The sequence below is a fragment of the Columba livia genome, chromosome 4 (assembly GCF_036013475.1).
Source record: "Columba livia isolate bColLiv1 breed racing homer chromosome 4, bColLiv1.pat.W.v2, whole genome shotgun sequence".
NCBI classification, from domain to species: Eukaryota; Metazoa; Chordata; class Aves; order Columbiformes; family Columbidae; genus Columba; species Columba livia.
The window spans coordinates 31,924,853-31,950,520 of NC_088605.1; the positions used below are offsets into that span (position 1 = coordinate 31,924,853).

The 25,668-nt window shown below is 39.6% G+C and overlaps 1 protein-coding gene across 9 annotated transcripts in view; it reads right to left on the reverse strand.

The window, feature by feature from the left end:
• MTUS1 (microtubule associated scaffold protein 1) overlaps positions 1–25,668 on the reverse strand; it is a 123,005-nt gene that overhangs the window by 36,594 nt on the left and 60,743 nt on the right. The window contains exon 1 of one of the 9 annotated variants that reach the window (XM_005501185.3): positions 16,801–17,292. The exons of the other annotated variants lie outside the window; for them this stretch is intronic. Within the exon in view, the coding sequence (XP_005501242.1) occupies positions 16,801–16,921 (121 nt within the window). The 5' untranslated portion in view covers positions 16,922–17,292. Of the gene's footprint in view, positions 1–16,800; positions 17,293–25,668 lie in introns of those variants that run through there. 9 annotated transcript variants of the gene reach the window in all.

The window sequence follows — 25,668 nt, forward strand, 5'->3', positions numbered from 1 at the left end:
GTGTTTGGTATAATACATTCTTCACTCAAACTAAGAGGCCAAAGAGGCCTGATGGACTCTTTGGTCATTTGTAGAGATCACCTTCTTCACCTGGCTTCCAGACATTATTCCTTTGCTCTTCTCAACTCTAGAAGACATGCTTCAAAAACTTATCTAAAATTAAATAAGCAAGTAGATACTACAAAGCAATCTGAAAGTCTAGAGAGGTTGCTGGTACTTTGAATTTCACTACCTGTCTCCCAACAGGATTACTTGGCAACTAATGACACATGAACAGCAGCTTTCAGCAATACACAGTCTTCCCAACCTGGAATTCAATATCTTGGAACTATCAATTTCTGTTGCTGTACATCAGCTTCTGCTCCAACTAAGCTGCCTCTATCCTTGATGCATCTCAAGCATCTTAAGATTTTTCTCCCATTTAGGAGAAAAACCTCCTGATTTCATAGATTAACAGAAGTCAAACACCAATGAGGATTTTCTCTTGAGAGTAAATAAAAGATTAGAGAAAAAGAAAATATTTAAAATAAAATCTGGTCCATTTGGTTGCAGTTTTGTTTGCCTGTATTTAGTCTGCCTCATGAACACACAGAAATCCTTTACACAATTAGCTAACAGCAAACACAAACCACCCCTGTTTCTATTGCTCTAATATTATGAGAATAAAATCCATGAAGTTAAAACATCTGAGAAAAGCACCACACATGGTTCTGAAGTCAACATAGAAACCCACTAAATGACAGTTATATTTTCATGTTAAGTAAATATTTTAGCGTTAAGTAATACAGCATATATGAAATATAAACAAAAGAGCTTGCACAAAGCTTACAGTGAATCATACAAAAAAATCCATTATTTTACCTTCAGGGTGGTTTCACATTCTGTATGGCTGACCATTTTGTACAGCTAGGACAGAGGTCAGACTTAAAACAGCAACCAGATATTTTCACTTCCCAAACATGAAAGAGGAAGCATTCAGTTGCCCCTATGTCTTGACTTTTCCCTCTTTCAAAAAAGTCTGGTTTACGCCTAATTATAATTGGTAACTGAACACACTCCCCCACTGCCAAAAAACCAAACCAAACAAAAATGCCACCCCTGGACTTCTTGGTGTTAGATTGGCAAAGAGGCTGAGAACACAACAAACCAAATTAAAAACAATACAAAATAAAAAAGAGAGTAAGGACTAGAGAGGACTACAGAACAGAATGGTTGCTACAAATAATAACAGGGAACATTGGACAAGAATATATCCTTACAAAGTAGATAGATATTCATTTATGTAATCAGCCAAGTTACAATTAAAAGACTGAAATAAAGATAATTATATGCTGCCAACACACCCCACAACACACACTGAACCAAGTTACAGAAAGCATTACAAAATATGTATCCTGTACAACATTAACAGTCATGAAACACTTACAGTTAAACTGCATTCAGTGGAGTTTTTAGCTGGATCAAATTTCTCCAAATACACTGATAAACACTAAAGTAAACTTGATGGTCTACCTGTTTTTATTAGAGCCTAAAGAACATAGATGTGCTCTGCTGACCTTTAGATGCTTTATCTTTTCTTCCTGTGAGCAAGTTAGTCCCAGCGATGCAGAACTGCACGACCCATGGGTCTGATTCTGGGGTTTTTCCCTTCAGGAATTACGAAATCTCAGTCTCACATCTGAACCAGCCCATAAGTGAGTAAATAACTTCACCTTCTATGTTAAATCATTACACAGCTAGTTCTGAAGCCTCAAAACCAAAAAATCTCTACAGTTCTCCCACCATCTTCCCCCACTGCCCTCCCACCACCGCAATGCGTACAAGCTATTTGAGCAATGCAACAGAAAGACCCATCAACCATTTGATCTCACGGCTTTGATTTTCAAGTTTGCCTGGTGACACTTCAGAGAGGAATACTTATGAACATCCACACAAATAAGGAAGTAGTTGAATTTAATCTCCAGTGGTACATACATTATCTTTGAGAGGACCTGGAAATTTGGCTAGCTGTAAATTACCACCCAAAATTCTTTCAAAACTCCTGCTCTGGGCTATAAACCCAGGCAATGGTTACAGACAAATATACAGGAAAAGCAGTCACAAAACTAAATTAATGGTGTCTGCAGAGGGCTTGACAGGCTAGACTTGGATGGAAGTCTTCCAACCCCCCCAAGCCGCTCCACTTCTTGGTTAACTGTAATTTTTGCCTGCATCCACCTTGGCAAGTGTCAAATACACACGTTCCTGCTGTGCCACTCACAGTCCAGGCTGATGACTGTACCAACACACACTCCTGAAGAAGTGATGTTCTGTTTCTAAGCTCCGCCTCAGGCCTGTCTGTATAAGCCAGTGCAGGGAGCCCCAACTTGCTGTTTGTGTGTTAAGCACATCAGTAATGAACCAGTTCCACCCCACAGGAAAGCAGCTTCACTTTTCAGAGTTGTGCCTAAACAATTTGCCCAACTGAAATTCTGAAGATGACACTGTACCTCAGATACTTATTCAGCTGGTCTTTTCTCAAGAAACTGGGTGAAGAGAAACAACACTTCTCACCTTGCATCTCTTCCCAGCATCAGCATGGTCTGAAGCCCAAGACAACAAGTGAATGCTTTCTAGAGCAGAACCACGGCTCTCCCCTTCCTTTAATCTTAACCTTAACCTCTCGAGTTTCCCTTCTTTAGGGTCAGTCACTTGCCCATGTCCAGGAACATCAGCTTATTGTAGCTGTCTTCAAGTTGTTTTCAAGTCGTTCTGAACAAAATAACAAGTAACCATCACAGAAACTTTTCAAAAGGTTGCAGGAATTGAATAAAATTTAACTGCAGGCAGGTAAAACCTGACCTAGATGCTTAAACTGACTCAGCAGGATTAAAACATACACAGCAGAAATCCCTTTGCCTTTCTTTGCAGGAGTACAAAGGTTTTTGGTTTTCAGCATATTTTTCCTTAAATGCTGGCACAGCCTGGAGGAGGAGTGCAGAATCATCACATATTTTTCCAGGCATTCAGTCTGAAGTACTGTTTCTGAAGTCTGTGTCTGTTCTCTTGTGCGAACTCATCTGTTGACTTAGTATTATGGCACTGACTTCTAGCCCCAGTACAGCATTTTAAATCTATCCCTTTTCACTCCTCACTTCTAGCCATGTAACGGAATCTTTATACACGCCATGGCGAAAAGGAAAGGGAAATCTCAGACATATTTACATACTTCAAAGAACTCTATGCCCATTCAGTGCTTTAATCGCATGCTTAAGACACACATATCTTGCAGCACTGGCCACATGGGGTTTCATGCCAGTAGGGCAAGTCTCTTCTGAGGCAGAACCCATTAGCATGTCAAACACTTCCCTGTCCATTACAATGCTATTAGGTAAGAAACCAATTGTTTACTGACCGTGTCAGAGTCCTGCAGCCTAAAGCTGTTACCTAGAAACTATAATATACCACATGCAGCTCTTTATTAGCTTCCTGCTTGTTGACAACAGAGCAAGAACTAAGGGCACAGTTTTGTTACAACATACTTTATACAGAAACAGGAGTGGAAGAGGAAACCTGTGAACATAGTCAACTGGGAAGAAAACAAGAGACAGCAAACAAGGCAAGTTTTCCAACCGCAGATCTCTCTAAGTAAGCTTTTGCATGATCTCCACAAAAGGCTAAGCAACCCCAAGCAGTCTTTAACTACTTCTGCACAAGAGTTCTTCAGAAGACAGATGTCAGCCTACACCTCGCCAGTTAATCTGAATCATATTCTTTCAGGCCCCAAAGTGATAACCCACAGTGTGTAGCAAGCCCTCTGCCCTGAACTTTTTCTGTTGGGTTATGACCATGCCCCTGTCATCTTCTCATGAGGGAGAGAGAGCTTCCCCTGTCATCAGGAGGTACTGGAGGCTGCCATGAGTCCAAGGCAGGCAAAATACCAACAACGCGAGTGTGACATTGCACTAAGGCTCCTAAATAAGCCTCAGCACTAGTTCCTACCCCAATAGACTCTTCCCCACATGACAGCCTTTGAACTGGGTTCTCTGTGTACGTGCCTATTAAAACTAACCATCTATTAAAGCCTCAATATTTCTCAACCAAGAACATGCCTTGATCCAATTCATTAACACCCATGTGTCTTTGTTTCCCTAAGATGTCACCTGTCCTATGGAATATGGCTCTCAAGCCTGTACAACTGTTTCAGGATGTTGTCAAATGCGCTAGTAATGACCTGGAACACAGTGCTTTTCCCCCTAGAGGAAGCATGTTAACGACACATTTTCATTTGGCAGTATCTTGATATGATCTGTTACTACACCAATTAAGCATAAAGAATCCCAATGTTGCATTAGCCTTACTCAGAGTTCTGAAGATGTTTTAAAACCTACATTAACCTTATACTGAAGCTCTGCAAGGAGCTAGATTATGATGTTTGTAAAGATACGTGAACTACAGCTAAGAAAATGCATTATCTTCCAAATTGCTGGTGGCTTCCAAAATAAAAGTACAAAGATCAGTGTCAGCTCATCTCATGTTATCACTGCAACTGCCTGACCACCCAGCCTGTGCATTTTTTTGAAGAGCAAGTTTTGAAGGAAAGTCTGGTTATCAACACTCTTTAACTGTGCCCTACCACTGTCTTAGAGTTATGTGTTTCTCTGTCATTCCACCAGTACCTGTTTCTTTCCCAGTCTTGAGGATGACAAAGTTAGTATCGGGTGAGACAGGTGAGATGATGTCAAACAGCCACACACTTTGTCAACCCTACTAGTGGTACACTGACAAAAACAGTGATGATGGCAGGAAAGAATTTAAACACACACTTCAAAATAGCAATGCGCAAATTTTCTAGCAGATTAGTAGATTGGAAGGGATAATCTTTACAATTCAAGTTTCACAAAGGACCTAAAGGAGTCCCAGACTTGAACACTAAGCATGTAATTACTGTATCAGACAGATGTCTGTCTGTTAAATGCATAGTACACATGCAAACTTGACTAATACTCTGGAATCTCAGCACTGTGCCCGTAACACTTTTTACTTCATGTACCATAGGCCTAGCTTACAGAAGCACTAGCTCAGTTTTTAACACTTAATATACAAAGTTATTTTTCTTAATATTGTATTTATAATATAGTCAATTTTATTGGAACTGTAACATCTAGAATTGAATTATGTTTTCATCTAGCCAGTATGTATCAACTACAAATATAAATATATTAATAAGCAACTATACATTCAGAGATAACTGCAAACCAAACAAACAAATTTAGGGAAGACAACTCTAACCATCCACCAGCTTAGACTAGCAGTGGATCAGGTTTGTTCTGGTTATTTTCTAAATGATGAAGAGCAATATTGATGCTTGATTTCTTAGCTTGTTCTGAACTAGGACAAAGCCTGACACATGCTAGTTAACCAGATAGTGCTACAAACCACTGTCTGAAGAAAAAGAGAAGGAAGTGAAGATGGTAGAACCAGTTTATTGTACTAATAATGCAAAGCCTAGAGCATGGATATTTTTATATAGAGGGACTGGCCATATGTACATGAAAGAAATAACTTTTCATCCACCTTAAAAAAAACCCACCACCAGCAACAACAAAACCACAGTGCAGTGAGACATCCAGTTTTTAAGGACAAAGATGACAACAGAATGGAAAGTAATTGCATGAGGATGTATTAGTGTGCTGATGCCTTACATTTGTAAACTATGTCTCGATCTACTATCCTTGGTTTAGGTATTTGAATTTTGCTACAACAGTTCATCATATACACCACAGTCAACCTTTGAATTCCATAGCTTTTCAAGGAGAAAAAAAAAGCTATATTGGAAGCTAACAGCAAAGTTTCTATAAGGGGTTCATGTTTAAGTAAGTTTCTAGTTCAGGTATTGCTCTGAGTAGGCAAAGAGGCATGTGAAGCAGTCTTCTCTTTTCCTGCATACTTTCTTATAGTTGCAGCTGTGCCCTGTCATCCCTGAAACCCAAATCTGTCCAAAGAACCAAGCACAGAGTGATGTTGAAGCCTGAGGTTCCTCACTCCTCTCTGCTCCTTCCTATTTCCTCTTCCTTTCCACCTCCTATACAAGAAGTTGCTCATTGTTGCCTGGTGCCCTCTGCTGCTTCATCACAAGCACAGGACACAGCATGCTTTTGCCCTTCATTCTGCAGCCTCTGTCTACAAAGTCAGGACCCAGACTCAACTGGGACAGGGAATCCCACCAAGAGCAGATCACACCATCTGCAAGCCCTTCCCAGATCTCATTAATTGCCTCCCCAGTGCAAATCCTGATCCCTTCTTCTCCCTCCACATCCTTCTTGGATACGCTCAGGGCTGCCAATTTCCCTGTTTGCAGATACTTAGGCATGGATTATCTTCACATCTGGAAAAACAATTTCAGTTGGGACAGTGTGTGTGTGGTGTGACAGAAGAAACCCACTACATACCCACATGTGCGTAGGAAACCCTCACACACCATCAGAGAACAGAATTGTTGGACCAACTTTCTCCTTTTCCAGCCTTTTTGAAGATCCCAGTTCTTACTGTGATTGGGAGTGAAATGGCTGAAGCATGGCCAGAAAGAAAGAAGCCGTTTCAGTTGCAATGCTTGAACCCATTTCTTCATACTGTAGTCTGCCCTACCGTGCTCAGCATCACAAACACATGGCTGGAAGAAGCCTCCAGAAACCATTTACACCACTCCTTGTTGAGGCAAGGTAAACGCTACCTAGACATAAAAGGCATTTCACCAGACTGCTCAACTGCTTCAAGTCTTACCACAAAACACCATCCCACATTTTTTTCATTATACCTTTTCTTCCAGCTCAAACCTGACCTGACTCGCATAGATTAAATCACTGACTATAATCTCTCTACGTGCCACATATTCCATACAGATACTAACAGATTAGCTGTGAAGCTTTGTCTTCTGCTCTCACACACGCACAGCAGTCTCCTACGTTCTGCAAAGCCAGATATGTAGACAGCTTTACTATTTTTCAACTATTTTTTAACATGCTTGCTTCTAAAAGGGCTGGTAAGCATTCTAAGTATGCTAGGGATAAATATCAAGTAACAGGGAGAGACACCTACTTACAAATCCAAGTAAGAGAAGTTAACAAACAATTTTTTGCTTCATAGATTTATTCGAGATCTATGTATCAAAGTTGGCTCCAACAACCCTAGGTTTTAACAGCTAACTGTAAGAAGAACTGTATTGTAGAAATTGTAGGAAGAATTAAGCCTTTAAGTCTGAAAGTCACTTTTTACTTATGCACTATGGAGGTGCACTTCATTGCAATGAAAGCAAAAAAAAAAACCCAAACAACCTACAACTCAAAACTGATTTGGAACTTTAATGGAATCACTGAACTTTGTTTCATCAGTTGTGCCTGCCCCTAATTCAATGTAGCAATTCTTCCTTCACAACCAACACATGATTAGTTATCTGACAGAAAATTTATGGCCTCAGCTTAATGTTAGATTCAAGAGTCTGCTGTTTCTCTCTAGTTTTTCTGAACCACCCCAAGTCTTTCAGAGTAAGAGTCTATGTAAGGCTCAGAAATTTGCAAGGAACCATCATCTTTCCTTGAAAACAACTGTACAAAAAAGACCTGTAAAATCCATTTTCGCCCACAAGATTAGCACATTAATATGCAACATCATCTTTTGTGCAGCATCTGCATCTATCTTGGATGGAGAGGACAGAGTGAATCTATTTATTCAATCACACTAGTATGAGCTGATGTTATATGACTATAACAAATGTCACTGGACTTAAGTGTGGCATTGTAATGCTGCCTTAAGGATATTGTGGAAGAAAAAGTAGGACATGCAGTGCGAATTTAAAGAGTCTCAGCTATATTTCGTATTATTGCCCTTGGGCCAAAACTGTTTCTGAAGGTATCCAGCAACAGCTTCCTGTGTTCATGCAGCTCTACATCCATTTAAATACAAATAAATCCAGATTAGACTCAAATTCACTAATGTTCTTTAAAAAGAGAGGCAATAGCACTTCTAAGCATGTAGAAAGCACTATAATCAGTGCTGTTATGCACAATCATATTTTATCAAAAGATCACTAAAAAGTTAAATTCTAACATTTTCCTCATAAAATAGATGACTGCAGTTTGCAATTTCAAGTTACAAAACATAGCTAACATCCAAATTCTGCTTTTAGTACACATGGCTTTTTAGAGAAGTCACAGATTTATGAGTATAAAATAGAATATAAAACAAAAATGAAAGTTATATTTACTTTTCTATTACTATTCCAATTTACAGTTTAAGCGCCTGTGTTATTCATCTGTTTGATTACACATACCACCACAGTGACATGAAATAAACTCTCTGGAGAATGAAGGAAAATTTAAGCAGCTACCAAAATTAGAGATAAGCTCGCAACTTTAAGAAAATGTATTTCAGGACTCAGTAGCATGCCATCCTTTAAGGAATACCAACATAGTTTAACATATGTCTAAAATTAACTTTGACAGGGTACCATAAAGCTACCCTAGCGGTGAAACTCAATTTGCCAATCGGCCACATAAAATAGCATCTTAACAGAACCGCTTTGGTTGCTGCTGGTTAGTCATCCATGCAAACTCAATATGGTATCTCAGGTGTCCCATAGCAGCTATAAGCATTGCTGGAAATGTCCCCTTTTCAAAAGACACACAAAATGCACTTATACAACTCCTGGCAGTCACTGTGCCATACTTAAGGACCTATTTGTGTACTTCCTGTTTTGTTAAACAGCTTTCCTGTTATTAAGCAGCAAAGATGACTCCCCAGGGACGTGGCTAGAACATTGCACACCATTGTTTCAGGAACAGCCTGAGCACAACCCAGAGCCACTGAAAACAGAACAGAGAACAGGGCAGCGCCCAGCACTTTTATTAGCCACAAGATACATCTCCACCCTTTGAGAGTCGCACAGTCCTTCCACCACTTGCTGACCACACCTGGGGCCTAAACACCTTTCATATGAAGAGAGACAGAGAGCTGGGTCTCTTCAGCCTGGAGAGGAGAAGGCTGAGAGAGGATCTCATCAATGTTTATAAACAACTCAAGGGTGGATATCAAGAAGATGGGACCAGACTTCTTTCAGTGGTGCCCAACAATAGGATGACAGGCAACAGGCACAGGCTGAAGCAAAGGACGTTCCATCTGAATATGAGGAGAAACTTCTTTACTTTGAGGGTGCCAGAGCACTGTAACAGGCTGCCCAGAGAGGTTGTGGAATCTCCTTCTCTGAAGACATTCAAAACCCACCTGGATGACTTCCTGTGCGATCTCCTCTGGGTGCACCTGCTGTAGCAGGCAGGTTTGATTAGATGACCTCCAGAGGTCCCTTCCAACCTCAACCATTCTGTAATTCTGTGACATGAACCCTAACCAAACTGTGCAATAGAGACTTGGCAAAGGCTGCTGCTGAGTACCAGCACTGCCCTCAAGGAGGGGGAGACCAAGCAGTTCCTGTTGAGGAGATTTAAAACATTAGTCACACCATTCTTTGCATTTAACATTCCCCCGAGTCTCATCTGTTCAAGCTAACACAGAACTGCAATGACAGCAGACTTCAACTTTTGCTTAACCGGTGGTGGGGAGGGAGGGAGGGACAGAAGACTACAGAAACTGTCTGGAGGAGCCGATACTTCAGGTAACTGCGGTGTTCACTGGGTATACCCATAATTACTGCAAAGACCAAAACACATGTGTGTTACGTTAATCCCTATGAAAGATCTCTAACTACAAACACCTCCACTTGTGCCACTAACAAATACAGTGAAAAAAACATTCACTGCACACTACACATACGTCTTGTCTTCCTTGACCCTAAGTCCTACCTGAGAGGTCCATCCTGAGACACAGGAATTCAGGTTTAATAGGGCGATGCTACTCGTTTCATATCAGGATTTTTTTTTTAAGTGGCAAATTGTGTTGATTTGATGAGTAGAATAATTTGCAACTGGCTTTATAAGTTCACTCATTCTCCTGCTGGAAACATTGCCAATATTCCTGTTTTACTACTTCAAATACTTGTAATAAGTATAAGCATCACATTTTTAATACTTTAAGTGATTCTGATATTAGCAATATTCACACACAGGTAAAATGAAGTCCACTGAAATATGAAAGTCTAAAAATACTATTAAAGAAATCATTAACGAGTATTATTTGTAACACTTTCCAAACTTTTCTACTGAAGGACTGCTAGTTCTCTTTAAGAAAAGGATGAGCTTGCTTTAAAAGAATTTCACCACAGATGTTCCCAGCTGTCCTGCTTCCTGCCTAACTAGGAGTATTTCCATAACATCCCATACAAACTGTTTACACAAACATCTTGATGAAGAACCTTTACTTGCTAGAAATGTGTAAGCAGTATACTACCATGACAAGAAGGAGCAAAAATAAATTTAACCAGGAGTTGAACACAGGACCCAGGTTTATTATTGCCTTTGCTACAACCACTAGACAGCAGTAAAAATGATACCAATGGAAGGTTCATAAATAGTAACTGTAAAGAAATATCGCAGCCAGATATATGCCAGGTTATTTAAGGTGAGTTATTTCTACATTTGAGTATGTGAACAGTTAAACTGAACAGGAGCTTTTTTTTTTTAGGAAGATTTAAAGATGTAAGTTATACTGCTGATGCATTCATTTTTTCACAAGATCCAATGCTATTTTCTGCTCCCTGTAGGACAGAAAAAGTACTCCATGACCAGGAAAAAGGTAATGGGGAAGAACACTGGCGGTGGGCACTGTTACAGAGGTGCTGGTGATCTCACTATACTCTAATCTAAATTATTAGTAATTCTGCAGCACTATTTTACCATATTATGGTAAAATAATTGTTTAAACTCCTCTCAAAAATAAGATTTAATTCAATCAAATCTTTCTGACAACATCAGCACCCCACTGGACCACAGACAGCAGATATGTGTAAAGATGAACAAACAGAGGTATAGGTGAAGTCAGCAAGCTAACCAGCTTGGCCAATGCAGCCTTCACCAAACGTTTTTCTGGGGGAAGACAAGAAAAGAGAGAGGGAGTTTTCTTGCAAATAATCTTCCAGCTAAGTTAATTTTTGGTGTGATACTTGGTGAAACAGTCAAGAGCTGTTTGGAAAATCAGCACTTTTCATAAAGGCACCAGATCTATCAACTTCAGACCTAACGTTATTCCTGTGCATCTTGCCACTCTGGGATTAGATTTTTTTTTTTTTTTTAATAATAAGAGCAGTGGAGACACTGCTTCATTACATGACAGTAAATTAACAGTCTAGAAGCACAAATTGCCATCGATTGCAATGAGAATGGCAAGTGTGGTGTCAATCTATTCAGTGCTGCCTCCATAGTACTTAACATGTAATTAAATTTGATTAGTTGATGCAAAAAACTTTTTTTGCCTTCCAGCCCCCTCCCACATCAGAGTTTTTGTGCCAACAAAGAAAGAAGAGTAGCACAGAGCAGTGAGCCCATTGGCTACAAATACTCCAAACCTTGTGTTCTGGCACTGAAATGTCACAGTATCATTTTCCTCGCAAAAGCTATTGCTTTATACCTTAGACAGTTCAAATTAAAAGGACTGAATAGATAGCAAAGCTTTATTTGTCTGAAGGCTACAACCCATTTCTACTGTGGTGACATTCATTTGCACAAGGTGCAAAACCAGTAGAGGCAGCTTTTAAATGTTTAAGTCCAGTTTTACCACACTGGAAACGCCCCAAAGTAATTTAAGAGCTATTCAGGTTTTTAAGTGCCATTGTAATTGCCTGTTACTTCCAAACCTCAACCTACTTCACAGCAACTGAAGTTGTAGCGAGATTCTCTTATCTATTACACATATCAAGTGGGAACAAATGCACACGTGGAATATGCAGTGATACTAGCAGAGATAATTTGTTAGGTCTTCTATATCTACCCTCCAATTAACTATTCTTCCATGAAGTTGAGCTTGAAGCAGCAATTTTACTTACTTCATGTTGACAAATACTTGATGCATCCTTCACATATAATTAATTTGTCTAAGTGAAGGAATAACAAAATCCAACATCACTCACTACGGTGGAGCCAGAATGCAAAAGTTGCCACGCAGCTGCTTTTCACAGCACTCCAGTTTTTCTTTCTCCAAATTTTTCTCTTTTTTTTAGCAAAGCCCCTCATGTAGGTTCATTTTTATGCTTTATTCAGTATGTGCACAGTTTAAGTGTTAACATCACATGTAAGTTACTGTTTTGACTTCGGTGTGGTTTTTTGGTGTTTTGTTTGGTTTTTGATTTGTTTTTCCTTAGCAGCTCCTTCCTGCTATCCAGGCTCCCTTTGAAAATAACTAGTGTTATCTTCATTTCATGCCTATCATAAATGCATCAACTGGATGAGATGTGTACGGAGTACAAATGTAGCTTGCAAACTTCGAAACACAGAGCCCTACCATCTGAAAATAAGAACCTCCATTTAGCTATCACCTACATGCCTACTGAAGCTATTATGTGCTACGAGTGAAACCAAGCACATCAAGCAGGTCCTTTAATTTAGTCTTGACTAGATGAAGTCTGGAGCAAAGAGTCTCATTGACTTCAACAGGAACATGACTAAATCCAAAACACCCCATGATGTGAATGGGTTTCAGCTATTCAACTTCTTTTGCTCAGAACAGATAAGCTGGCTTTGCTTCCGAACTATATTTTTCCTTGGTAGGTGATATAAATATTTAACATACTCATCCTGTATCAAATCTCTCCAGCAGACTTTTAGATTTAGAACAGCTAGTAGGGTTGAGTGTGTTGGATGTCTTTCTACAGTTCTATATTCAACTGTAGTGTCAGATATTTATCAGTACTTCAGTTATTTTTTGGGGTGGGGAGCAGAAAACATATGAACAGTTAAGCAACTTGTGACAGCCAAGGCTTGCAGAAATCTCCTTTAAGAGCACTGCTTTACAATGCAAAGAGGCAATTTCATACTCCAAATGTGATCTGAAGCAGAATTTAGGGAAGAAATTGTACTGAAAAAGGACACCATCTGCCTGTTACTAGCAAGGCAAAAAGAAAATTTTTGAAATTGGTATTGTTGTACTGACACTAGCTACTGTTTTTCCACTGAGACATCTCTTGTTTCCAAGGTAAGGAGAGAGTAATTAGGTTTAGTAAACACCAGAAGTCACCAGAGGGATAAGAGTACTAACTACAGTTTAGGGGAAAAAAGAGAAAGAGCAGTAAGAAGGGCTGGCTGAAAACATTTAGACACAAAACAGTTGACCACAAAAGCAACAGTACAGTTCAGTATACAATCTTTGCAAAAAACTCTGAAAAAAAAGGCAAAAAAGCTTAGAGCTCCATTTGCAAAACTAGTTCCTTGTCTAGAATTTTATCTTTATGCAAGAGAACACACAACTAACTCAAAATGACTATTTTGAATCATTCATTACAGTATAACTTTCTCTGGCAGTTTATAGAAAGTCATCCAGAGATGATGATTTACTCTGTCACACCACTGATGCATGAAGAATGTAAGAGCACTTTAGTCACTCTTTGGTAAAAATCCTTAATGGTTTAAGGAAGCAAATGTTATTATTTCATCAGTGAAAGTCACTGGTTCATATGTAACTCGTATCTATCATATATATGCAGTTGTGAAGCATTGGGATTTTTTTTTGCAGTTACTTGCTACAAAGTTGTTTCACAAGTCACAGGACAGGTAAATAAAATATTTCCTGATGTGTTTCAGTGTTCCTGTTTTGCTGAAGAGGACACTTGTTATATACAGCTAACAATGTAGGCGTACCATACTTTCAGTAGCTGAGAAAATGACACTTTGATGTCTGCCTGCATTCAAAGGAAGAAGAAACTTCTGGATATGACAACTGTGAAGCAGCACAGAGCACACAGCGATGGAAGTCAGGCAAGGCAACAAGATGAATCACCTTAAGAAACACTTTAGATTTTACACCAAGTTTCCTCTGAATTTATTCCATTCCTAGAAATAAAACAACTCCAGTTTTATTTGGTTTGCCCTGACCAGGTTGCATACTTACAAGACATTTCAACTACTCCAGCTAGTTTGACACCTCTACACAGACAAAACGCGAGCAGTGCAAACACACTTCGGCCCAAGGATCCATTTTGCTACAAATGCACTAACCTAGCACCTGCGTAAACCACTGTATGTTCAACCATACCACAGACTGTGGAGAAACTGCAGCAAGCTGTTGAAAAACATCCTCAAGTCAGAAGGAAAACCCAAGAGCACATTCTGTCCTCTTCCTCCAAACAGTGCACACACCCTCTACCTTCACCATGTTCCTGCATCACGAACTGCCAACCAGGACATGGTGACAGAAGACTCCAATCTGACCTGTGCTCCAGACCACTTCAAAACTCCGCTTTTCAACAACTGCCATAAGTATCTCAAGTATGCTCTATAGTCATACAAGGTGGTCAGTCTATGCTATTATGAAGTGAAGCAAAGGATGAAATCCATGATGCTGCTTACGAAAAGCACACTCCACCAAAATGGGAACTGAATGCTGCTTACATAACACTCGTACATATTCACATTCCTGCATGGACCCCAAAATTCCTTCCTTCAATTATTCCCTCACTTATTTGTTGATACAGTCCCTAGTATATTCTATTTCTCATTGCTTATGTGACCTTGGAAAGAAGACAAATGTAATTTTAATCCAGTTAAATCACTATAAGAAAAAAGATACTCATACTGGCGCTGCAAAAACAAATATGGCTCCTCCTGGCATTTAACAAAAAAATAACCTTTTATGCTTGTGATATACATTGTCATTGCCTGATCTGCTGCTGCTGTTTTATGAAGCTGAAATAATCACTAACAAGCTTCAATGCATTCCACTGTTTCTAAAACCACAGTATATTTTATACATACTTGCATTCTCCACTACAGAATATGACCTGGTTTTCAGGTGCCCTACTTTTTGGTACATTGAACTCTAGCTAACCACTGGTCAGCTTTTTGCTAAGGCACTGAATTCCTACAAGACACAGGGACAGCAAAGCTGAAGGGGAAGGCCAGACAAAAACCTCTCGAAGCTTTCAGTGCTAAACCATTAGCCTGTACAGACTGCACATAGAGGAAACACACAGAAGGTCTGTTCAGTACTTCTTATTTAGTGAAGTGCTGCTTAACTGGAACACAGGGCTCGCAACCTATTTCATATTCTGTATTTAACAGAGGCATCCTGCAGGCAGGTTTTGCTTTCACATCCACTCAAACAAAATAAAACCACAAATGGATTCTCATCATTGCAAAACTCCCTTGAGACATGCAATGACATCTATTTTTATCTTTTGAAATTATACAAATTTTACCAGCAGTTAGTGAACATTCGGAAGATTTAACATTATCTCCCCCGCTTCTCTTTTAGGATTTTAGTCCCTGGAATACATTCTACATGGAAATTCCACGCTGTTGGCAACATCAAGAATGTAGCTATATATATATATTTATATATATATATATATATATATATATATATATATATAAATACTCTGTTACATAACAATTTTGAGCATCAAGGTATTTTACTCCTAGCTTAAAGTCATGCAAACAAGCTGCAAACAGAAGCCTATATTACACTTGGATAGTCAGCCTGTATTATGTTTAAAACTGAATTTATCACCCAGGAGGAGTTCAGAAACTGGATTGACTTTGCCAGAGAAAAGTAATGATAGGGCAAATGGTTTAAGCTGCTGTGTGAGATGCCAGGAGAGGAAGGAAAGCTGACTGGTTGCACTGAACTCCAAAAAATAAAAGCAAAGAGGGTGGTGTTCAAGAGAGTAAGGAAATGCCTCAGAGGAAGACCTTCTGCAAAACTAGTTTACATAGCTGCTTGCTCCTCCCCAAGTAAAAATGCAAGAAAATTACATATAGTGCAGTAGAGAAAGAGACTTATGTAATACACAGGCTGCCATAATTTTCTCTAGAGATCACACATCTTAGCTAAAACAACTAACCAACAAAAAAACTGCCACCCTCTGCCAAAATAACACATGTATGTTCTGGAACAAAACTCAGCTGCTATAATTTTGTTCCCATTCCAGATACACGCTTTATTTCCTTCACCTACCACTGCAAACGGAAATCAGGTCAGATGCTGCTGAGAATTTTGTGGTGTTTGTTTTCTTTGTTGTTTTGGCATCTGTGGGTTTTGGTGGGTTTTTTTTTTTTTTGAGGGGGATTATCTGTTTTTTTAAACACGCACACTTGTCTTGAATGTCTCTAAAACTTCATACTTTTTAGGTTTGTATTGACACAAGCGAGCACAAAAGTTTGCTTGTCCTACTTGCAGATAAGACATGTTTAACATGATAGGTTTGATAACAGATATTTACAAGTATCAAAATATTTCTCACAGACATAAAGCCACATAGTGACAGCCTGTATTCATTCCACTTCCCTCTATGTCCCCCCCTGCCACCCCCCACTCAGTCAATGTATAGAAAAGAGAGCACTCCCAGGAAATCAACAGAGTGATCAGATAAATATTTAATAGCATAGACTTCCTGATACTATTTTTGGACTTGTGGGAGGAAAAAGCGAATTCCAATTTGCATTTCATAAACAGAATAACCATCTTCCAAATGAGCAGCTCAGTGCGGGTACACGCACACACACTTAGAATATGAAACTACTTTACTCAGAAGTCAGACTTCTGTATGAAATTCAAAAACTTTCATGCCGAGTACAGCTTGTGTTTGCTAAGAATAAGCTGTAGTTGAAGTAAACAAGATATTCCCTCAATGCATGCTCTAATCATCATATTAAAAAACCCACAAACCTGTATGAAATATAACGGTGCTTTTCTTGTAGCCGGAAGGTAGACGAATGTTTCGGAGCAAGCCCTTCGCTGTCAGCCTTACACGCATGTTGGATAAGGAAAATTTCGGAGACCATAACATGTCTTCAGTGCAATCGGAAGATTAACAAGCAAGAAATAGCCTCCATGTACTGTCACATACTATGCTTTTAAATAGCTACTGGCAGGAGTGAGTAGTTCTTGCTAAAGAAAACAGGCTTGAAGAAATAAAATAATCAAGTCTCCATTCCCTTGCTCTTACTCCTTATGCACAGACAAGCACAAAAATCAGCAAAAGCAGATATCCACGGCACAAATCCTGCTGGCAGCTTCTCCTCACCAGATGTTGTGGAAACAAAGCTTGTCCTCAGAATAAAACCGACTTAGTGACTCGGAAAACCAACAGCCTCTGAATTGCATCACAGTGTTGATGCTTAATCTGCTACGGGACCCCGTGTGCTGGGAACTGGAAAAGGAGAAAAGGGAGGAGGAGGATGAGAATGGAGGAGGAGGAGGAGGAAGAGGAGGAAGTGGGTGGTCTCCCCAGCTGAATATATCATCCAGCAGTGTCACAGACCATGTAATTGTTCTTTGGAGACTGTTAGGGAGATTATTTGAATATTCCTGAAGGCATATTTCAGCTCTCCTCTCTCAGAATCCTTTCAGGGTCCAGTTTTGTGGTTTGTTTTTTTTTTTTTAAACAGTTTCTTTCAATTGACATAAGTGTATGAAAACAGATTTACCAGCTAACATTTTCTACCAGAATTTCTTTTGACATTAAATATCATGTCAACCTTTAAAGTCTTAACTTCACAAACACATCTGTTCTCTAAGAACAATTCAGTATTTGAGATCTGCTTAATGGAAATGCTATTTAGCTTGGCAGCTCAACCCTGCAGATGCTTTCGTTTACCAGAAAAGGAGCAAGGAAGCAGGCAACAATTTCATATTAAAACAGATCTCTGCCAGCTGGGTTTTGAAGGCACCCAAACATTGTAGCAAACAGGCAGTGTTACAGGAGTTCCTTGAAATTAGATGTCTCCGTATTTAACTAGCCCTCTTAAAAAATATATTTTCTTAGTATTTAATGAGCTCAGAGGTTGTGCATATGCCTTGGTCCCTTTCAGCTGCCACTAGTAAAAATAAAATGAAAAACAGAGTTAGAAAATAGAAAATAGAGGGGTAACTGCTTTACAGATATTAGAAAATATCACATTTTACACGCACTGGCCACCTTCCTGTGTAAAGAGAGACATTTCACTACTTTGCCTACAGGCAGCAGCTGCCTTGCCCAGCACCCAAGTGTCTCACAGCCTGTGCAGGAGATAAGACACTAACAGCTTGTACCTTCTTCTGGGCTGCCTGAGGAGCTGCCCTCTACAGCCTTTGTCTCTTTTTTAGAGACAACAAAATTAGTTCCTTTTCCATGGATTCTGTACTTTACCATTTCACCAAACCACAGCTAATGCTCTCTAGCACCTCTCCCTCTGACAGTTTTTCCAGTTCCAGAAACAACTAACCCAACTTGCTCTGAAGCAGGCATAACCCAAAGCAAACACAATCACACTGACAGGTCGCAACCCAGCAGTGCCTTACCTGTCCCCTCCTTACCACAAATTATTATATTTTAATTGCATGCCTTACTTGCTCAAGACATTTAAGTTGTCTAGTGCCTATTTACCACATCAGCTAGAACCAAAAATAACATTTTGTTGCTTTATCCTGGTTTCTTGGTATTTCTAACATCACACAGGCCAGTGTCGTGACAATAAAGCAGCTCACTCTAAGCAGAGCAAGAGAGCTGCAACCCAGCATCGAGACTGTCAGACCCATCACGTCAACCTCCACAGCGTACTGCCTGGTAATACTGCTGAATGTTTTATGATCATGTACCAAAATATTTGTTTCCCAGTATGGTGATGTATCACCAACTCTGAATTACTATAATATGTCTTCAGCCCACACAAAACCATTCAAAATAAGTACAAAGACAGTAAATTAGCCTTTTTTTGTTTGGTTTCCAAGGCAGCCTCTGCACACAGAAGGGCATGCATGTCATTACTGCTGTAAAACCCTCATCTATTCCTTCTAGTCTGAAGAGCTTTGGCACTAGCAATGGCAGTTCATCTATCTTGCCAACAGCCTGCAGATTCAGACCCTTTCCTAATCCAACACCACTATCAAAGACATCACCTCTTCTCTGTGCTGGAATATTATTATGTTTAGAAATCACACCCGGCAGTAAATCACAAGGCTTACTATAGTACATTAAAGTAGCCTTCCATATTCAGTGTAGTTCATTAGCACATCTCTTCCAATACTAGATCACTACTGTCAAATCCTCTCTCAATGAAGCCATCTTGAGATTTTGACTGGGCCTACAGTCAGTTCTCGAACTCCATTCAACACCCAGCAATACCAGGTTTTACCCTTCTGTCAGCGCACCCACAGGAACTCTATTTTATTTTCTATTCCTCCTGATCCCCACAGCTCCCCAGGGGAAGAACTGTTCCATGTAGGAAATGTTCTCTCACCATGCAAATTTGATGCTCTCACAAAGGCAGAAACAGTCCAATCAGGTTCAAAAAAACCCCCAAACTCAACAACAAAACCCCCACGCCCAAAACCCAACCCACCACCTCTCCTCATCCTTACAATAGTGCCCAAGAGAAACGTAATGAATTTCCCACCTGCCTGTAAAACCAGAGAAGCCAAAATACCCCAATGAAACCTTAACTTCTTTCCTAGGAACAAGAGCTAGAACAAAGAATCTCTAGGAGGCAAGTGTGATGTAAGGAACCAGCCTGGAGATGAAGGAAGAAATGAATCACCAGCAAAAACATGAGCAGATAAAAGCTCCATATGGACATAAAAGTCCTTGTAGCAGAGGCCAAAACTCCTCTTATTAAGATATACAAAGAATACTTTTACTGACTCTTCTTTCCCATCCCTAGTTTGGGTGGAAACAGGCCATGAGGAAACAGATACATCATGGTGTCTTTCTTTTTAAAAAACCCTCTGATTTGAGGAAAATGCCTTTCTAGCCTCTAGGGCAGGAATTCTGTTAAACACCAGAAACCTAAAACAAGTCTGCTTTGTGCCGAAGCAGAGCTGACAGCACTAATAAAAAGAACTAGATGCATGTCAGTCCCATCTAGCACCCAGCACTCAGCTGTCACAGCAGCCCGCAAGAAGGCTGCCCACCCATATCTGAATAGCTCCTAGGAGAGGTTTAACTTAGAGAGAGGTTTCTCCAGCACAGCCTCTCCAGTGCTCTGTGTCACACCACAGCACACTCCACCACTGTGGTGGGTTGTGCATCTGCCAGCATTGCTTCCTCAGCTCGGAAAACCACCACACCTAGGGCTGTTTCTGTACTCCTACCATGACCATCAAGCACCTGGTGGCAGCAGGGTACAGACCCACGACACAATCCATGGCATCGTAACACAGCCTGCCAGGAACACTCACTCTTTACATTTCATGCGTAACATAAGGATCACAGAAACATCTTTTTCTGTCTTGACAGTGGATAAGAGGAACAGAAAGCAGCACCATAAAACAGCAGAAAAAAAAAATGGAAGTGATGCACAGCCCAGAGAGAGGACAAAAGGACTGCCAGATTTACTAGCACCTCACTGCTGGCTTCCCTCTAAGCACAAAACTGGTGATCAAGATGAACAAAGGGGCTCTATCCTGTTATGATGACAAAATTCAATCTGGGTTGCTAAATGCATCAATACCTGATGACACTATCAGATGGATGGTTGGGTTAGACCTCAGCAGAGTTAGCCTATCTGCCATTCCCTGGAAACATTAGCGATGTGACAAGAAAGCAGCAAAGGGCACTGGCATCTGCAGGATCTAAAATTCAGCCTCATGAGGCCAAGTCCACAGTATCTGTACGTGTTTCTGCTGTCTCTGTCCCTCTTTCCACACCCAACAATCACTAAGAAAAACATCAGAGCACAGTTAAGTGTCTCATTGCAAAGAAGCCTGAATCGAGGCTAGATCTTCAGATCTGCGACGCCCATGTAGAGGACACCTGTCTCCATGTCATAAGACAGCATGGGCATTGTGGAGCAGATGGATTTTACTGGCATGCTTCACTTCAGGAAGAACTGAGAGGCAATTGCCTATGCAAAGAGAGATACAAGAAGCAGAAGCCGACTAAGAGTCAAAGAGTCATCTGTGTCCTCATTTTTATTTCTGGAAAATGACCGATCCCTCTCCACTTTCCTGTGATCACCTTGCTCTAGCCAATGCTCCAGTTTGGAAAGCCGGCCTTCCTGCAGGCAACAACACCTGCTGCCATGCCAAGTGCAGCTGGCGGCTTTGGGACTTATTTTAAGCTCTAATCCTCACCTGACGAAAAAAGCAAATATCTTCCTGCCTCAGAGCAGGCACTAAGAATCCTAAATAATTTAAGTTTCTTCTAGTAGTCAGAAGCTGTTAACCAATAGAAATTCAGCAGCCTGTCAAGCAGGAGGTGATGCCGCAGTAGATTTTAGGGCAAACAGCTACAGGAATCAGGCTGATCTGTGACTCACACAACCATGGTGGTATCTGCAGCGTCTGCACTCTTTCAGAACTGAGAATGGCAACAAACCACCACAAGAACTGCATTTTAACTTACGGGAGCAGGAAGTTATTTTCCATGTGTAGAATGTCCATTCCAAAAATGGCATTTTTTTTTAGACTGCCACAGTCAAAATCCTACAGTGCTTTGAAGAAAACTTACTTACAACAGTGAATAATGTCACTAATATTTCAACAACATGCCTTAAAATGTGAAATTTCAAAGATCTAGCCAGATGTGTCAAAAAACCCCACAACCACCTCTGCGCTAGAGACTTCTGCTGTTCAGTAACAGGCTAGGTGTGTATGCAAATCCTTGTGAGATCAGGCCCCACAGAACAGAGGAAAAATAAGTCTTACTTAAGGCCACAGCTTACAGGTCTATTAATTATTTATTCACACAATACTGATTTATATGTATTGCATTAACTGTTCTTCATCTGTGGCCTCAGAACAACAATAACCGGTACTCAGGCAGACTACTGAAAAACAATATTGCAAATAAGGACAATTTAGGCAAGTGCATCTCCTAAGATGTGCTCTTAGTTTATCAACTCTGATTACAGCTCTTGGGGTTCACAGAGCAAATTAAAGACAACTCACAACAGGTGTTTCACTTCTCTCTGTGGGCTTAGTATGCTCTTCATAGCCCCGGGTATAAAGACAAAATGCAGGTGTACATTCAGTTTACCAGCTGTTTAAACGTATTTGACACAAGATCCATGAGTTTCATGTCTCTGAGACAGTTCCATCATTTTTCAAGTATTATGTTAACTTTCCTTCCTAACAGGGGTCCATGACAACAATATGAGCAGCTACTGTATTTACTGAAAAATATCTTAAGAAATATGATGAAAGAAATGACTTACAGAAAGCTAGAAGAAACAAGTTAGAGGACTTCAAAATAACTTTAAAAAAAGATTGTAAGAGGACATCAAGAGTCAGCTTTAGGAGACCTCATACACCTCGCCTGAAAGTTAAGGAAGAAATCTAGTACAAGGACATGCAATTATTCACTGTTTACTGCAAACACATAACACACTGCGTACAATCTAAGGAATTTCAGACAAAGAAAAAGTCTGAGAACATCAGAAGAGATCTGTATCTAAGTTTAACTGGAGAGTGAAGGGACAAGAAGACAGTAGAGAAAGAACCAAGTACTAGGATGTCATTTTCAAGAAGACAATATAATTTAGCAGTGCACACAGCAACTCAAATAACAAAATGAAAACTGTTTGTTACTTGTGTGTGACCCTAATGGTCAGTCAAGTCCCTAAAGTCTCCTAACAAAATAAAAATTTCTTGTCCTCTGAATTACTGAAAAAAATAGTGACAATTTAGAAGTTTCAGAATTAGTTCAGATGGAATAGCATTAAAAGCACCACCTCTGGCTAATCCTCACAATGCAGTCTATTATTTGGAGCCATTAGGACAGACCTCCATGCTAGAAAAGCCTTGAACTCCAGCTCCTAACACTGGGAAATTTTCTTTAAGCATCCCTGCATATGAGCTAATACAATCTGTGGATATCCATTTCAGCTGCCCTCCTACTCGTGCAGAGGCTGACCTACTCAATATTTAGACAAGCATAAGAAAACCACAGCTCTGTGTTCTTCTCTTGTGTGGCTTGTTATGGTGAAACATCAAAAAAAATAAAATACTATGGAACAGAACGACAGACATTCCTCCCAACATCAGAACAAACACCACAAAAGTGAACTACAAACATTCCCTCCATAGGAAGTCTGCAGGCTTCTGTGTCACCAACAGTTCGGAGTGTGGCTGTGTAGAGCTGGAGAGTAAGTTTCTCACAGAAGTTTGGAATTAAATAATAATAAACATCTCTGAAATCTCTATACTTAAAATCCAGAACACAGGTCATTCCTTAAAAGCACCAACAGAAGAATCAGACTTTGTAGTGTGAAAACCATTTGGATTATGCTACAAGAGGCCTTAATGATGGTCTGTCACTATAGGAAAACTGATAGGACCCACACCAAACCCTAATTGCTGGGGTGGCAATAATAATCCCAACATTTTCAGTCCCCTGTTTTGAGAAATTCCCAGAATACCACCATTTGAACAGAGTTTGCCCATATGTTCATAGAATACTTCAGGTTGGAAGGGATTTTCAAAGATCATCTAGTCCAACCACCCTGCCGTGAGAAGGGGCATCTTCAACGAGAACATGTTGCCTTCTCAAAAAGTGTTAATTTTCAGAAGATAAAGTTTGGGAAGAATGCTAGGAACATGCATGCAAATACACTGATATACTTACTGACAGCTGAAGCAAACAGTCTGGAAGATATTAAGATTCTGTTGCCATGTGTCTGTTTTTTGCATCCTGTTCTCTACTGTGACAAACTACCTCAGGAAAACACCGCTTATTTAAAAAACAAACCAAACAAACAAAAAAGCCCACAAACACACTTAAAACAGATGACTTCAGAGTTTAGGGTGACATTCTCTGAACATTAGCATCAGTTATTTCACTTTGAAGACTTCTGGAGCATGGTAGTTCTCACTCAAGGAATTGAATTCTTAGATCCAGCTGTTGTACTACACTTTATTTGGAAACATAGAAAACTCTGGCTAAGAAAGTAGCAGCTGCTGGGTTTCAAAGGTTATTTCAGGTTTATAGTTATTACCTTAACATTCCAAAATAAAAATAATTTTATCTCCCTAAGGAACACATTTAATAAGAAACTCAAATTCACATAGATTTAGATTAAAGCTGTATTTATTTATATAGAGGTGGCATAACGAAGACCTGCTTTTATAGTCAGTTCACATGTAATAGCTACACCACGTAAGCAGCTTTGCTATCTGTTTATAAGAACATTCTGTATTAGCCTGAAGGCATTCTAAGGCTAAATCACGAGACAATTAAGTCATTCAGATAGTCCTCATAGTTCACATAGAAGAAAACCATCTAAAAAAATACTATAGTTGGCTTTATATCACAGCTAGAAAGGCAACAGGATAGTCCAATGCACAGTACCGACATCTGCAAAATAAGTGTAAGCTTGACCTATTTGTTCCCTTCCAAGAGATAAAGGAAAAAGCTTAGCTTACACTATTCAACTCATAGAATTTTCAATCTGTAGAATATTAACTATCTTCACTAAACTAATAATGAAGCTAATCATGTTTCTTCTTCACCCCACAGATTTAACAAACTATTCAAGTTCTTCTGCAAAATTTCCAAGCTTTGCTTTTGGAGAGAGGGGTAAATACAGAAAAACTGACTAAACTCACAAAAGCTGTAGCTCTTAATACAAAAGATCGATAATTCAGTCTCAACACCTCTATATTGAAGTTCCTGACTAGAACTAGCCAGAGATGCTACTTCTGCAATGTGGAAGACCTGGACCAAAATCCTCCCTGCTTTAACAAGCACTTAAAAGCTCCTTTTTCTACGCCTGGAGTGCTTTAAGCACTGTACAAGCTACTAGCTGTTAAAAAGTAGAATATTCCTCCTGGTTTTAACTTCACTGCAGAAGATGCCTTGTTTATTTCAGTGCAGAACAGGAAAGAGCTTTAAAATGTTTAAGGTATTTACCCATCAAACTGTTTCCTGTATGATTCTTAATGGAACTTATTTCCCATGAGCTGCAGAGTACAGTATTCAAAGATGTTGGGAGAAAAGTAGAGTTGGTTCAACAACAAGAGAATTTTTACCTCATGAAAAATTCCCAAATACTACCATAGAACACCTCTTTTCAAAAAAATGGATACATGAAAATTAAAATTACTGTTCAGATGATACTGAAATACCGTTTGTTTGAAAACTGTTGAGCAGTTTCTTCTGAATTGAAGAAAATTAAGTTTACACTTAACTTTGCATCTGCAAAATTGAGTACTCAAGGAAAAAAAAATCTGTCCATATTCTCTAGGAACAATCCTAATAATAATCTTTATTTTATACAGCAGGTAAAGCATATTAGAAGTGAATACTAAGATAAAGCCATCAAAAAAGAATGCTCGAAGTGCTGAGATGGAAGCTGTTTGCTGCTTTCTGCACGTTGCTAGCACCATGATTTACCCTAAAACTGCCACCAATGGGACTATCTTTCCTACCTTGTTTTAAACTCAGGTGAATTCCCCAATCTTACCTGCTCTATGACCAACCACACAAGCACTTACATTCACATATACACGAAGATCTTTTCAAGTCTCCATGTAACAAGAACACTGCTTGAACGGTTGTTTCAACTACCCAATTTTTAAAGAAAGTTTACATATTTTTGTGTAGTATCATGACAGATTTTA